This window comes from Camelus ferus, chromosome 8 (genome assembly GCF_009834535.1).
Source record: "Camelus ferus isolate YT-003-E chromosome 8, BCGSAC_Cfer_1.0, whole genome shotgun sequence".
Lineage (NCBI taxonomy): Eukaryota > Metazoa > Chordata > Mammalia > Artiodactyla > Camelidae > Camelus > Camelus ferus.
In genome coordinates, this window is record NC_045703.1 from 63779808 (window position 1) to 63796296 (window position 16489).

At 42.5% G+C, this 16489-nt stretch overlaps 2 protein-coding genes across 2 annotated transcripts in view; one reads left to right on the plus strand and one right to left on the minus strand.

Annotated features, from left to right (window-relative positions):
- Positions 1-16489, minus strand: part of TFB1M (transcription factor B1, mitochondrial) — a 57844-nt gene that overhangs the window by 6018 nt on the left and 35337 nt on the right. The gene's annotated exons all lie outside the window — the stretch shown is intronic.
- Positions 9941-10598, plus strand: CLDN20 (claudin 20). Its single transcript, XM_006184082.3, is given in 2 exon segments — positions 9941-10219; positions 10221-10598. Coding segments are annotated over 2 exon segments (657 nt in total).

Consider the following 16489-nt stretch of genomic DNA (forward strand, 5'->3'; position numbering starts at 1 on the left):
AAAGAGAATCTTCCAGTAACATGTCCTGCTTCTCTGGGAAACCCGTACCACCCTCCTCTCTACTCCTGCCTCCAAAAGCCCTTCTCAGGACTACTCTGAATGATGTGGCACATCTTCTCTAGAACCACAGGAATGCTGCTTGGTAACTACGGTGACAGAAACAAAACTGCTTTTTACTTATAAATGAATGCTTATTTAAAATTATTAACCATTATTTTTCCTTCCTTGAGTTTTAAGTCTATTAAAGGGTTTGATTACAAAAAAGATACCAGTACACAGGCACTAGATGCATTTAAAAATTCTAGTTTAAATGCTGCCAGCCCCTTTCCAAACTCCATCTATCAGTATACCAAAATGCCCTACTCAAATTTCAAATGAAAGGATTTATAATGACTTGAAATATTTGCCTCTCCAACCCACTGTAACATCAATGCTGCAGAGTGAAGGGTATGTTTCTCAACATTAGCAGCCTTGGCGACAGCAGGCTGGGGGCAAAAGTCCCATTTTCCAGTCCAGGGTGTCGAGGACGTGACTGGCTCTGAGCTCAGAGCAGCACTTTGGACTCACAAGAGAACTGGGGTAAGAAACAGTTAAATCTTAAATCTCAGGTATTGTCATCTCAGATCTAGAGTCAACACGGTGCGGGGACACTGAAGAGTGTGCGGCCTGGTCTCTGACTCTGAGATGATCTCAGCACTCCAAAGCGCTAGATCGCTGCCACACGCATGGGCACAGAAACAGGACTGTCCGTTATCTAAGAAGGGTCTTCAGCACCTCCCGCAGTGTTCAAGATCGTTAAAGGACAAGCCAGTGGAGAGGGAAAACGATCAGGAAGCTACAGTTTAGCCAAGATACAACCGCAACTGGGATGCAACTGGGAGGTGACAGAGGCAATGATGGGATAAAAGAGCAACTGCAGGGAACACTCAGCAAGACTTCAAGAACAACACAGGAAGCATTCAGAGGTCCAGCTGGCGCTGCAGGCTTGTGTAGACAGGAATGGGAAGGGTCTGGCCGGCTCTCGTGGCCGTTTGACTTGACGGAACACTGGGGTGAGGAGTCTGGGAGGGTCAGTGTCAGGTGAGATGGCAGTAAGGTGAGCACGCTGGGGGATGCTCGGTTCCTCCAGCCCCCAATGCCTACTGACTCTTCAGGTACCTACACCAAGCAGACGGCCGTCACGGGCCCAGCAGCCACGACCTCCCCAGGGGAGGGTAACAGTCCCAAGTCACTCCTGCCTTGACCTTTGTTTATCTACAAAATGCATAAATATTTATAACTACGCAGATCAAATTTCCTAGAATTGTTTCATTCTGAATAATCCTGACCCAAGGCCAATTTAAGGACAGAATTTCTGTTGTTAAAGCCTTACAGCTCGAGCACTAACAACATTCCAGGTATTGCAAACCGAGGTATTCAACAAAGACTGACACACTGTTAGTACCTGTCTTGCTTTAAAGTTTCCAACTTGTGTTTGTTATCGAAACATTATTAACTTCTGCCGATGGTCCACCCGACCCGTTGTTTCCTGATAGATATTTGAATGGTTTTTCTCTCTCTTTTCCTCCTTGGAATCATAAAAAAAACAAACAGATGTGAAATAGTCACAGGGCTTCCTCTCAGAGCACAAGCATGTAGAGAATGCAGGGGGAGCAGGGAGCGCGGTGAAGAATCAGCCCGGAGCAGCCCGTGTCTGTCACAGATGGAAATGCGGATGTATGTAAACTGCGTCTCCTGCCGTGACAACAAGGTGAGTGAGGGGCTCGGAAACAATGTCAGGGATGTGAACACAATTCTTAGCAAAGTACAAGAGGGACAAGAACTAACACTCGACTAGGATCTTCTGCCCTACTGAACCCAGCAGTTTCCGAATGATCACAGGGAAAACACCTTCCTAAACCCCACGAACCAAGACTCTGGTGTTCGTGAAGAGGCAGCACCCAGGGGGGGCCCTGCGTCACTGCGCCTGCGCTCCGGCCACGGTGGTGGGTGTGGCAGGGGCCCTGCGGTGGCGGCACCAAGGTTTCCCCGCAACCAGAGAAACTCCAGAATCAATCAGCGCCTCGGGGAGGGTTTCAGTGTGAGCCAACTCACCAGGCACTCGGTAGCTGCTGCTGCTGCTGTAAATACTATTATCATTGTTACTGTTATGAAAAGACAGAGACGAATATGGATGCAAATACATGAATTCATAATGAGTCAGTCGGCCAAAGAGATGAGACGCTGTACTCAACTCGACCAGTCTGTTCCCTTCCTATAGAAACCACCCGAGCGTGCACACTCTGTTACGACGAGAAGGCCGTGCAGAGGAGTGGATGGGGACAAGCCCGGCCCAAGCCTCAGGGCCTGACTGCTCGTGGCACAGGGTGCAGGGTCCTGGGCACTCCTGGTCCCTGCGGTCTCTGCACCCAGACCCATTCCCCTTTTGCTCAAGTATTCTTGAAATACGTCTATGCTGTCTTGCTCTTCCTGTTTCTGATTTGAAAGACAGTCTGTCTTCTTAGAGGTGAATTCTATAGTTACCAATCTCATTTTTTTTTCACGTGCCTATTATACCAGTTTGACTCATGGAGGTTTGGGGGACCTCCTATGTATGTAACCAGAGATATAAAAATAAGGGAAATGATTAAAACTGATGCAAGCTCTCTAATTTGGCAACATCACAAAGTCCACACAAACCCACTCAGGACCCTAGAGTGGGCCAGCACTGAGATACAGGAGACCCCGCCGGGCAGAGAAGGGAGAGTTGCAGGGAAGGGAGGCAAAGGGGAAGAGGGGAGGTGGGGGGCGGTGAGCTGAGGGCACATTCAGCCCACAATCTGGGATACTACTAATAAAAGAGGATGCTTAAAAAAATGTCCTGCTCTTCAAAATAATGTGCAAAAAGAATGCAATGGTAAGGCCACAACAAATACATATTTATATTATTTAAGAGGTTGAAAAAACTAGGGTGATCTGTGTCACCACAAAATTCAGCTCAGTCCTAATAGCCTAAATAATGTGATGAAGACACAGTAAACGCACCTGCAAGATCCTTTCTCACGAAGACATAATAAAGAGCAGCCAAATGTTATAAAAATAAGGTAATAACAGAGCAAATGCAAGTGCAAGCTGTACACAAAAACATATCCCCACTGGCATGAAGTCATCAGAGCTGGGATGGCCTCTTCAGATATCTGGGAACACATGTAAACCAAAGAATAGTCATCTTCATTTTTAGCATGGTCCTCCCTATAATCAATGAATCTACAAACTAACAAATCTATAAGATAAAGCCTTCAGGGCAGCCTAAAGCATTATTTGAAAACTAAAAAGCGGGTGGCAGAGTGTATGCTTACCATGCACGAGGTCCTGGATTCCACCCCAGTACCTCCATAAAAACAAGACAAAACAAAGCAAAACTAAAATGACCATAAAGATGGAGGAAAATAATGGACTGATTGTGTTCATAGTTGAAACTGTTAATTTCCTACAATTGAGTCAGAAGAAAATTATTTTAAGATTAAGCGAATCACTTTAAATTTGTGGGGCTGCAACAGGTAACTACCTTAATCTTACCCTGACCTTTTCATCATTTTCAAGGCTGAACGGAAAGCAAATGAGAAAAGACACTGCCGTTGAACCCAACTTTTCACTGAATTAAGCGGGCAGCATTCTAACCATACGATGACTGGGCATCACCCCTGACAACTGAAATGAGCGCTGCTGGGCTGGGCCGCGGGGCTTTACGAACGCCAGATGATGTGCGTGCGGGTGGGGCCAGCCGCGCAGGCCTGGAGGACCACCTCCCGCAAAGGCGCTGACGGTTATCCACAAACACTCAGTCATGTTACAGACCCTTTCAGACTGGAAAGATAAGCTCGTCTGAATATCCAGGTTATCATCTGTAAGCAAAACACACTAAGGGAATCACAATTTTTTCTTGAAGACAGATAAATGGAAACATTTTAATGAAAACAGACAGGGCTACCTTGTCACAGGCCAGCTCTTGCGGTCACTCACGGACTCTGGGTGTAAGGCTCAGAGATGTCAGAGCTCACCTGCTTCCACAGCTTAATCCAGAAAGACAACACATTACAATGAGACTTAAAAATACATTCTGTTCCAAATGGAGGCAGAGCAGTGCTGTGGGTGAAGAAGGGCTTCAGAAATCGTAGCATTCTGGGCCTGAACCCCACATTCCTGCTACTTAACTCATTTTATGACCTGAGTCAAGTTACCTAACTTCTCTGGGGCTTAGTCTTCTCATCTGGAAAACGAGGGTTTCTGTCATCTCACAGGCTTGTTTTAAGAATGAAATACCACAGTGCCTCAGACAGCACCTAGCATATAGGAAGCAGTTTATAAATCATAGTGTTGTGCTTACACAACTAAAGCATTGCAAAATTACTTAAAATTAGTCTTATTTAAAAAGGACAAAATTGCACTTTTAATCATGTAAAGGCAGCGTATTACTATTATTTTATATACTCAGAATCGGTTTCTGAATTCATTCCCTCAACATTTATTGTAGCTCTGCTATAAGCCAGGCACCCTTCCTGGCACAGGAGACCCAGCAGTGAGTAAGGCAGGAATCCCTGCCCTCATGAGCTTTGCCTTCTAGAGATCTTAGGCCAGAGTTAGCAGCAGGGGTGCTCAGAGGCGGAAGGATTCTTAATCTATTTTGAAGTTTAGGAACAAAAAGTTTTCTTGATTGAATGAATGTTGGGTTTAGAATCAAGGGATGCTTTTAAGACCCAGGGCCTACCAAAGGGAAGGGTGAGTTTGCCATTAACGGACATGGGGTAACTGGGGAGAACTGGGGTGGGGAAGGTCAGGAGTTCAGTTTTGCCCACGACAGGTCTGAGATGTCTATCAGGGATGTCAGGTCAGCAGTGGGGTGTACGACTTGGGTGTTTCGGGGGGAGGGGAGGGGAGGCCTGGGGAAGAGACATAAACTGAGGTGAAGATAAACTAAGATGAAATTTATCTAGGGAAGCTGCTGCCCTCAGTTCTCTTTAATGCCCACACTGGCAGTGCACAATGATGTCAATCAGTCATAGTTCTCTATACACCTCTACTTTCCAGCTCCTTTTTTATACAAGAAATTCTGCCTTGGGTTAAAGGTCTGCAGTTAGTGAAAGTTATTTGCATTTTGAAAGTTTGCCTTTTTAAAACAGGCAAGTTAATATAAGTATTCTCATTAAGGCAGAAAAAATAATAACTTTTAAAAATAGAAATGTACATTAAAGCACACTTAACCTATTCATCCTCAGCGGGCTGCACTATGCTGGAGGGCAGAGTTGGGGACAGACTGGTCCCTCCCCCTGCTGCCACCAGTCAGCCTTCGCAGGTGGATCTGCACCGACAACCAGGGCAAGGCGCAGAAGGAGCCCAGACCTCAGAGGGGTCTGGAGGCTTTGGATCTGGCAGTGACAGCAGTGCTGGTGGTGTCAAGTGCCTGGAAGCCAACTCTACTCCGTTCAGTATTCATATGCAGAACTGTTCATAGCTCTCCGTGAAATAAAAGAAGAAAGTTTATCAAAATTATAACATGATGGCTAAAAAAAACCAATCCACAGGCATTAGATTTCTAACAGAAGAAAACAATATGTATCCTGCTAAACGCCAGAGTTAGAAAAGATGAAAACCGACAAAAGCCAACAATCCACTGTAACTGAAACATGCATCTTATTATTTTAACGAAATGGCTAATATCTAACATGCTTTTAAAGAAACGGCTAACACCTGACACGGCTATCAGCAGGTGTAAAATTCAAACATTTCACACCAGTAAAAGTATCTTCCTTTCTCTATAGTGATTATGAATGAATAGCTCATAGAATTAAAATTCCTGAGGAAGAAAAAAAGAACCCAAAGTGGGGGAAGATGAAATATGTCTGTACCGTTGTTCATGGTCTAGAACCTCAATGCTTGATTTCAGTTTCATCTAATATGTTTCGTCACATTATTCTTGTGTAGTTTCTTCACAACATTTTCTATAAGTTCTAATTTATCAAGTTATACTCCAGAAATCCTTCTCACCAGAAAGAATAACAGAAGAAAACTCGGGAAACTCCCCCAAAATACTTGCACGTTTACTGATCAGATTCCAGTCAACAGCTGTTGCTGGGTTTTCTCTTTACTTTTATCAAAATATATATAAAAAACTGTCTTTTGAATGTTTATTTTGAAACTAACCAATTTTGTGAATCTTGATTTCAGATAAGTCAGAAGCACCAGAATAAAAAGACAGCCTCAACTATCATCTGCAAAGCACAATCTAGTTAAAAATATTTCAGGCCACACTCTTTAATTGGGGAGATAAAATAATAAACTGTAACTTCCAAAGATAAAGATTCAAAAATAAATTATAACTATGGCCCCAAACATAGTATTAAAAGGAAAGAAAGCCTTTTTGTGAGCACCCAGATAATTCCTCCTCTGTACACAGTGACACAACAGCATTTTCAGCTTTCAGGTTTCGACAAACCCTGTTGTAACAACAACTCCCTCCCTGCCCCGCCTCTCCTTTCTTAATTCCCCCACAGCTCAAAAAATGAGATGGAGAACCCGGTATTTATCTTCCTGCACCATCAGCAGTTTTCACTCTCAGATTTCCATGCTGCTCTTTATTAGCTATTTGCAAGTGAACCTTGGAGCTTTATCACTAATATTCAGAAGCTGGGAACCGAGCCTCATGTACGTGGTTTCTCTTCATCGTATCTTTTTGGGCTTCATTTGAAGACAACTGACAGAAGAGAGTTAGACACTGAAGGCCACCGACTAAAGGTATGGAAAACGGGAAGCTGCTCTAATGCTTCAAGACCTACAGATAGACCCTCAAGTATAACTTAGCTTGAATTATAGGTTGTGAATCTGTTTTTAAGTATTAGATTTGATATAAATAAATCTTGTCTGGAAAACTGACTTTACAGTTTAATGAAATCCAGTCAGAATTTCTTTCGGAAACAGCTCAGAAATGTAACATTATTGGTTCTCCTCTATAGGTAACATGTTTTGGAACCATGAGAGTTCTCTACTTAGAACTAAGTTTTTTTTACTTGCGACCCCTCTGCTTTTTGCTTACTTTCACACTATTTCACCACCACCACCACCACCACTGAAACAAAGTACGCCTTTATTTTCTATGAGATAGAAATTTGAGAGAGCAGGCCACAAACTGTACCATGCTTGTGGCTGGAGGAGAAAAAAAAAAAAAGATTCCACAGCAAGATAGCTAAGATGCCAGTATGCTTTTACAAAAGGAACAAAACAGTGACCTTCATTTTAGAGAACAAATTCTTTCTGCATGTTCTCTATGCAGAAAGCATTTAAAACAAGTCCAATATTCCATAGTAAGACTAACTGAACGCAATGTCCTATTGTTTATGCTGATTCTGGTCATCTGTAATTTATCACTGCCAGCACCTGTTAATTAAGATGAACAGGCTGTCTGCAAGTCTGAATTACACTGGAATTTATAAAATGTATTGGTTAATGGGAAGAAAAGAGCTGTAATTGGGAAGCTGAGCATAGACTGATCAACACATAGAGGTTACTCAACCGAAGTAAAAAGAAAAGAAAGAAATGCGATGCTCTTGGGGAATGCTGACAGCAAGCTTGCTCTTGAAGAAAAACCTAAGCCGAAAATGGTCCGGGAAGGCAGTAATTTAGTGAGCTGGCTGGAGTCTAAAATGTTAAAACCCAAACCTGCAAATAGCTATTACAAAGCTATAAACATGTGCTTCACTTTTTTTTTTTTAAATCTGAGAAACTTTTGTTCTATTTTGGGCTCAGCTGTGAAAAGATATTTGGGAAACAGAAGAAAAAAAAAAACCCATACGATGGCAGGCAGAGCCTAAGCGCCCTGATGCTTATGGTGAAACTGCCTCTTAAGCTTTCAAAATCTCAGGTCAATCTCCTGGAGCTGCAGAATTTACAATTTAAGATTATGAACAAAAATAGAGCAATGGAATTCATACAGCCCAGAACTTACCCCTTAGGACATCAATGTTATAACTATATTAAACTATTTAACTGTATTAAGTAAAAGTAATAGAGGCATGGATTCATATCACTTCAGATATTCACAAAAGCCAGGCATCAGCCCCTGGAGGGTCTCTGAAGCTAAGCCGTCTGTTTGCTCATCTGCCCTAGTGATGCCCTCTGGAGTCGTCTTTTTTTCTTTTCCCCTTGGTGAGAAAGGGAGTGCGTGAAGATGACAGTGAATGGTGCTTTTTGCCTCTGGATCTAGCATTTCCCCCTGCTTCCCAAAGGAGGATTTCGCCAGGAATTACAAATTATTGGCAAAGGGAGAAAAGATGCAGGGTGGAGTGAGGTGGGAAGAGACGGGGAAGATCGGGGCACCGCCCATCTGCTGCTGCGACTGGTGTGGCGCGGGGTGACTTACCAGCTACACATCCTCATCTGAAACAATGGGCATGGCCAACGCTATAGCAACAGTTTCTTTCAACTCTAAGACTCTATGAAAATAAATGAAATCGGACTGAGGAAGGGAGAGAAGAAAAAAAAAAGATCCAAATGTCATTAAGTATCAAGTGTCTCATGATATAAAATAAATTTTGAAAATACAAATAACAATGTCGATTGTAATTTACTGAGTACTTTCTATGGGTCAGATACTGTTCTAAACCTTTAAACTACATTCACGTACTCAGCTCCATGATATACAAACTATAATCCTCCCCATTTTCCAGAAGAGGATACTGAGGTACAGAGGGGTTCCAGAAAGCTAAGATTTGACCCTAGTGCTTTCGATTCCAGCTCATACTGTCTTTTTTGAAATGTATATGAATTCTAATACCTCATTCAAAAGTTAATTCAGAAACACAAAAAAGCCACTATTGCTGTATTTTGGAAACCATTACATTTTCCTGAAAGGCGATGTAAGTCCTGCCAGACTAAAACACAGAGAGCCACGAAGGACGTGCTCTCTTTCCCCTCTTCTTATAGGAAGGGAGGGAGGAAGGAAACGAGCGTAAATTATTTTTGGTGCTCTCTCACATACAACTAGTGGTGTGGTTATTTCTGGTACACACTTTCAAGATTCTATGTCGCTACCTCTGAATCATTCAGAATAACCGGTTTTGCAGCAGACTACTTCATTTGGGTCAGGTAATGATTTTGGTCCCAGCTAGAAAGGAGCTCACATTCTCATAAGCAAAACACAGTGGCTTCATTGTTTCAGTTTTGAGTACTTTGTACCAGAAGGGCCCCAACTCCTCACCTAGGTAAGGATTCTGCAAACTGGAAATCAGAGATAATCATGCCAGTGACTTTGATTTCTTTCCACTACTTGCCTCTCCTTAAACAATTCACCTGGGCCACATGGTGGGTGAATTTTTTTTAGTAAAATCATTTTTTGAAATATTAAACCTTTTCTAATGTATATTTATAAATCATTTTTTAACAGGTAGGCTCAAACTATTCTGCCTTATTACCTATAGAGTATTTTAATTAGAAATATAAAGGTTTTAAAAATCTGTAATACTATTTAAATTCTTTATCAGATGTCCTATAGCTGGAATTCGGTATATCTAAATCTTCCAACAAGGTACACGCCTACCTTACAGAGAACTTCAGCAGAGTTTAAATTTTAAATAAAAGAACAAAGTGGACAGCCCTTTCCTTCAGGCCGTGTATCAAGCATTGCCCAACCGAAGTCACTCAGGAGAGCAGCAGCCTCTGGGGGCCTGAGGTTCACTGTCCTGGGAGGCAGTGTCCTCTCCCACTGCCCGGGCCCATTCAGATGTGTTCTCAGCTCCCACGGACACAAAGGTCTGTTTGTTTCTTCTTTCTTTCTTTCAGTCCTGATTTCTTCTTCCCCCAGCCTTCTGTTACTTGGCTTTCTTCCGTACAGAAGTAGCTACAATTATGACCAAGAGCCCTCATTATTAAGCACCAGGATTTCCTAGGACAACGAGTGTAACATAACGGCATGGCTTCAGCAGGTCTCCAGCTCCTCGCTTTCGTCCTGGCCTTATCAGGGACCTCTGGCATACTCACGGCCACTCTGCTGCCCAGCTGGAAGGTGCGTGTGGACGCGGGCTCCAGCATCATCACAGCCATCGTGCAGCTGCAAGGGCTGTGGATGGACTGCACGTGGTACAGCACCGGGATGTTCAGCTGCTCCTTGCAGTACTCTGTCCTGTCCCTCCCCACCCACGTGCAGGCTGCACGGGCCACCATGGTCCTGGCATGCGTTCTGTCGGCTGTAGGGGATCTGTACTTCCACAGTAGGGATGAAATGTACGCGCTTAGGAGGGGACAGGGAAACCAAAAGCCACGCTTGTTTTGCAGGAGGTGTCTGTTTCGTGGCTGCAGGGATCTCTGGTTTAATCCCGACAGTGTGGTACACAAAGGAGATCATAGCAAACTTCCTGGATCTGACAGTTCCGGAAAGCAACAAACACGAACCCGGGGGCGCTGTCTACATTGGATTCATTTCGGCCCTGCTGCTGTTTATCTCTGGCATGATTTTCTGCACATCCCGTATAAAGAATTCAGAAGCTTTGCTCTACCCATCCAAGCGGCAGCATGTCTCCACCACGCAGCTGGAGGGCGACTCAGCACACAACCTAAAGGATTATGTGTAAATAACTGTGATGCACGTGGAACTTTAAGGTGCCTGTTGTGTCTCTGGTCTTTTAGAGAAAAAAAAAAATTACCAGAATTGTGCTTAACTTTCTCTACAAAGAATGTAAAATACTTTCAAAATGATGAAATTGTTCAAAATGCCAACAAATTATTGTGTACAATTGTATCTGTCTTAGATTATTTTTCTATGATCATTGTCATGTTTTACCTAAAGGTTTATAATGGAAAGAGGTTCTGATTATATTAATAAGGCAATGAATTGATGGCTTTTTTCCCCTTCTTAAGGTAAACTGTTGATACATCTTCCTAACTGGCACTTAAATGGATTTTATAAAAGAAATAAATTGCCAAGTATAAAAAGCACCTTGTCCCGGTGTTAATCCAGGATGCTGTGTGTTCTCGCTGTCTGTGTGGCATCACCACAGGAACTTGCTTCTGTTTCCAAGCCCAGCTGTATGACGGCACGTTGGGGACAGGAGAGCTGGCCACCCCTTTCAGATGTTGCCCAAACCAGCCACCCCAAGTCCCCACCTACTGTGACTTCCCTGGTTCTTTATAAATTCTGGAAAAAATATCTGCATACATTTGTGAAAGCCGACATTAACAGCATTCAAAAATCAGGCAGAAATAAAAGAAATTGGTAAATGCTACCACAGCAAAGCAAAACCAAACCAAACCCAAACTGAAATCTCTAGGCCCTTTAAAAGCATCAAGTACAAGATAAGATAAAGAAAACAAGAAAAGTTTGTTTTAAAATGCTTAAGAACTGTCCTCTTCTGATGCTAACAAGAGGGTTCTCCAGATCAATGAACTTAACCCTATCATTTTTGATTTACCCCATCAGTTAATATCTCATTGACTAGTATTTGGATGACAGAGGTTACTTTTAAGTTGTCATTTTTTTTCGTTTGACTCATATTAACAAAAATGTTTTTATAAATAAGTTGCTTCAATAAGTTGATGGATGTGAAATAATTTTTAAATAAAGGATGCTTTAAAATATAAGTTTAATTATCTTATAATACATAATTCAAATATTTTAACAAGAAAGTAAAAACTAGATTTTCTAATGTGCAAAGGGAGCACTGCACTCTGTTGTTTCTAGTAATTTGTTAATTTAAGCTTAGTTACTGTTCACAGCACAACGGCAAAGAGGGAAAAGACTACTTCATTATACACTAATAACTCAGGAAGTGGAAAGTTATCTTTTATGTGAGTAAATAATTCTGAATTGTGCATAGAGGAGCGAAGGCTAAAGCATCTTACACCCATTTTATCCGGTAGATCATTCTCCCCTGCAGCAGCATTATTGGACGTTAGCGGAATAGCTAAAATAAAGGTACGATTTCATATGGGAATTAGGGAGGTATTTAAAGGACGTATTCCTTTAGAGTGGTCACACTATTACTTTCTAAGCAAATGTCATCTTAAAAATAACTGATAAAAATACTTTCATGCAAATGAATGTGACAGGGCTGCTCTGAAACCTACAATGGTTCTCTCATTTGTTTAATGTGACTGGCTTTATATGCAGTCTACGTATCCTATAGTTCTATATTAAAAGTTCACTTTATATATTCTACATAATTCTATAGATACTTTAAAAAATAATCTTTATTTAGCTCTATAATATTTTCTTCCTAAGAAGATACAGGAATGTTTCGCACTCTCAGAAAGGCAGCCATTTCCCAGGAGCTAATGGCCCACTTCCACCAGACTGGACACGGTGAGGATGAAATGGCGCGAAGCCCCTCCATCCCTCCAGGACCCACCTCTGCTGCGCTCGTCCACCTCACCCTCCACCTCACCCCTTGCCTGCCCAAGCCACCGCTCAACCTTTACGCCGGACTGGGACCTTCTCTGTGAACTCAGTCGTGACTCCCTCAAGAAGTCCACTGCCTCCATCTCCGTACTCGTAAAGCACGCTCTATGTAAACAAATTATAATTTATGTGATTGCATCTCCAATGAGACTGGACACAAGGTATCAGTGACTGACCACTGTAAGTGCTTACTATGGAATGCCAGTCCTGATCTAAATCCTTTGCATACACTGACTGATTTTAACCTCACAGTGAGTCTAGGAGGCTGGTACTAGTCTTTGTAGCTTAGAGGTAATTGAGGCAGAGAAAGGTTCACTAAGTTACCCAACTTGCCCGAGGTCACACAGCAGGAGATGGGACTCAACCTGAGGGAACCGGGCTCTAGAGCTAGACCACCTGGGTGCAAGCTTACTCAGGGCGCATTACTTAACTTAGGCACTGGTTTACTGGTGAAAACGAGGACAAAACCAGCACCTGTTCACAGAGGTGCTGTGAGGACTGACCGGCGTGTGGTAAGCACGTGATGAGCGCTGCCCAAGAGCTCCTAGTCTGATCCACTGGTTTTCAACTTGGGGAGTTCAGCCTGCAGAGGACATCTGGCAATGCCTGCAGGCATGTCTGGTCGTCACAACGGGGTACAGGAACCAAGCGGGCAGAGAGGCCAGGGATGCTGGTAATCACCCTGCGACGACGTGCAGGGTAGCCCAGGCAGCAAAGAATTCCCTGGCCTGAAGTGTCACCAGTGATCAGCTTGAGAAACCCTGGTCTAATCTATTTAAATATATTTAAACATTTATTTTTCTTTGATTAAAAAGTTAACAAAACAAGACCCAAAAGAACAAAACACCAAAAACCCCCAGAATATGCTTATTTTACCTATGGAGCAGATATGCCTAACTATATATAGTGTATGTATGTATATATATTTATAGATAGTATGTATGTTACTGAAAAAATCATCTAGTAATTCTGACAAAACTCTTGAAGACTTAAGACAGGAAAACTGGGTAAAAGAATCAGTATCTAAAATAAATGTAGGTGATTATCAGAAATTGGTAACTGGTAACTAGCTGTGAGGGTAAAGCTAAGGGGGAACTTAAGGTCACCTCCAGGTTTACACTTGTCTGCCTGACAGAGGAAGACATCGCTAGTCAGTGTACTGACTACGTGGGGAGGAGCAGGCCTGGGGGAGGCAGACAGAATTAAGCTCAATTTTGGACACAGATTCAGTATTTCTCACTATTGCTCTTTTTTCACTATATTTTTAGTCATACGACTTGAGAATATATTAACTTTTTTTTTTTGAGTAGAGGTAGATTTATTTAGAGAGATACATACTGAATAGAATGTAGGCTGTTTCAGAAGGCAAGAGAAAGGCCACAAGGGGTGCGGGTCAGGTGCTCAGGTTAAAATAAAAGTGGATACACACTCCACAGAGTGCGGGCCGTCTGCAAAGACGAGGGAGCAGGAGAGGCGGCCAACTTCACTGACTTTTGAGGATTCATATCACAGCCTATAATTCTGCAGAGAGCCCATCTGCACATCTCTTCCTTACCTCCAATAATTTTCTTCATTACCTTGTGCTTTGTACATATAAAAAAAAGCGTCACCTGCAAAAGTGCAATTTTATTTCTCCCTTCCTTGGATTTATACTTACTGCTTATTTTATTCTTGGGTACATATGAAAGCGTAACTATTGTTAAATTAGATTATAATAGTAAATACTCTTATCTCCATTTAACACTTATTTTATCTGATTTTCAAAGAGGATGACTCTGGTATTTAATCATAAAACTGGTTTTTAGTTTACATATTTATTTTTCCTTTTAGACTTGCCCACTTTCAAAAAGAGTTTGAGGCAACTTAATAAAATTGCTGGCACAATAAATAAGAAAACCAAAGGTAAAGATGTAAGACTAAAGTTATAAAGAAATGGAAGAGACATAGAATGCTATTAAATAATCCTGGTTGAAGGCTGGTAAAGCAATTAAATATGAAACTTAGTTTAGAACTTCCCGAGCAACCCAGTCAGAGAAGGCCCCGTGAAGAATCTGACAGCTTCATCTACTGGGAGAAACCTACAAAGGCTGCTGGTGGTGCCCCCCCCCCCTCCGCCTGCCCTCCATTTTCCCTTGTTGTGAGTGCTGGGTGCTCACGGCTCACAGATCTGGCGCTCCCTCTACTGGGGGGTTAGGGCACCACTGCCCCTAGGAGGTGGCCACGAGGCTGACAGGGGAACAACACTGCTCCCTTCCCTCAAGGGAGGACCAACTCTGTGGGGCAATCTGCACCCCAGAGCACCCCTTCAGACCCTATCCTTCGACCCCGTGGGAGCAGGCCGAAGCTGGTTACAAGTGAAACAATCTCCTCCTCAGCTGTTCCTGCCTTCTCCTAGCTTCCCTCGCTCCCCTTTCGCTTCAGCTCTCCGCAATGCATCACCTTCACAAGACCCTTATCCCAGTCTCCGATTCTAGGAAGCCAGACCTAATACAGAAGAATGTTAGTTATGCAGAAAAATTCGTCTTCTGGCCTTATGTCCAAAGCGTTTTAAAATACAGGGTAATGTACAGAAGTAACATCCTCAATATCAGATTTCAAAAAACACCAAGGCATGAAAGATGGCTGTTTCTTACAGGGACCTGTCCCTAAGCTTAAAACTTACTAAGCTTAAAACTGCTTCCCACCGAGCTCGAGGCCTTGACAGCTGCGGGCAAGCATGGCTGAAAGCCTCTACAATGCTGTTCTCAAGGTCAGGTGTGGACGCCCCGGAGTGCTGCCCTCCTTATAGAGTATGTCATGGGTGGAGCATCATTAATTTACTGCAGATTGTGCTGACATGATTCATGCTTTAAATCTGCACCATGTCTGTCTGGGAGTAACCTGCTCCATATGTCATACTTCTAAACAGGCAAAATTATATATAAATTATATGTATGTCTTAAGAATTATAATCCACATTATATCAGGATATTACAACTTAGTCCATAAACATTTGTTCATAATCGTAACAGGAAGACCTGCTTTCACTGCCTGCCTCCCTGCGCCTGATGCTCACGTTAGGCCCTGTTCACTGATTATCTCTATTCCTCAGCAACAGTCCTTCAGGGTGGCATTACTGCCCCAATTTGATGTGTTCAAACTCAGCCTATTAACATGGCCAAGTTCTCTAAGTAGGAGTGCTGGAATTCCAGCAGGCCCGGCTTACTTCACAGGACTTCTGGTTCCTCCACTCGTGTGCGCTGCTCTATCACATCAATCAAAAGAGCCTGTTGCAATTCTCATATCATATCGAAGTGACTTTTCTACTAGGTTGCAGTACAGGACAGTGGTGTGGGATGGATGTTAAAATACCAGATCCATGACCACAATTTATAAAAGACAAAAGATGACACAGAATTTTGAGGGAACAGCTAATAGCTCAGTATGTCTCAAACTTGAGTACAGTCGTTCCTCAGTAAATGAGTGGACTGGCTCCAGGACCTCAGTGGACACCAAAATCAGGACACTAAATCCTTTACATGAAGTGATGCAGTGTTTGCACAGAACCAACACCATCCTCTCAGTGTACTTTCAGTCATCTCTAGATTACTTATCATACCTAATATAAATATAAATGCTACGTAAATAGTTGCCAATACACAGCAAATTCAACTTTTGCTTTCTGGAACATCTGGAATTTTTTTTCTTTGACTATTTTTTATCTGGATGTTGGCTGAATCCACCAATGTGAAACCCGTGGATATGGAGGGCCAACTGTACTGTGCAGACTACTTGAAAAAAAATTACTTGGAACTTCCCAAATATGTGGATTCTTGGGGGTCTTCAGATGCCAGCTTGAGAAACATAAGAAACAAGTTTTATGTTCCCATGGAAGCATTTTTCAGTTGTGAATTTGCACTGCAAGAGATAGTTTGTCTTTTTAATTAGTAAAATAATTTTGTTAACTCAACAGTGAAATAAAAAATGCAAATTAAAAAAAATTCTATCCTAAAATCCACACACTACAAACTCTAGCAGTTTAAGAAACAGCAGAGTGGATCAATTCGTCTAATTTTAAGAACCTAAGAG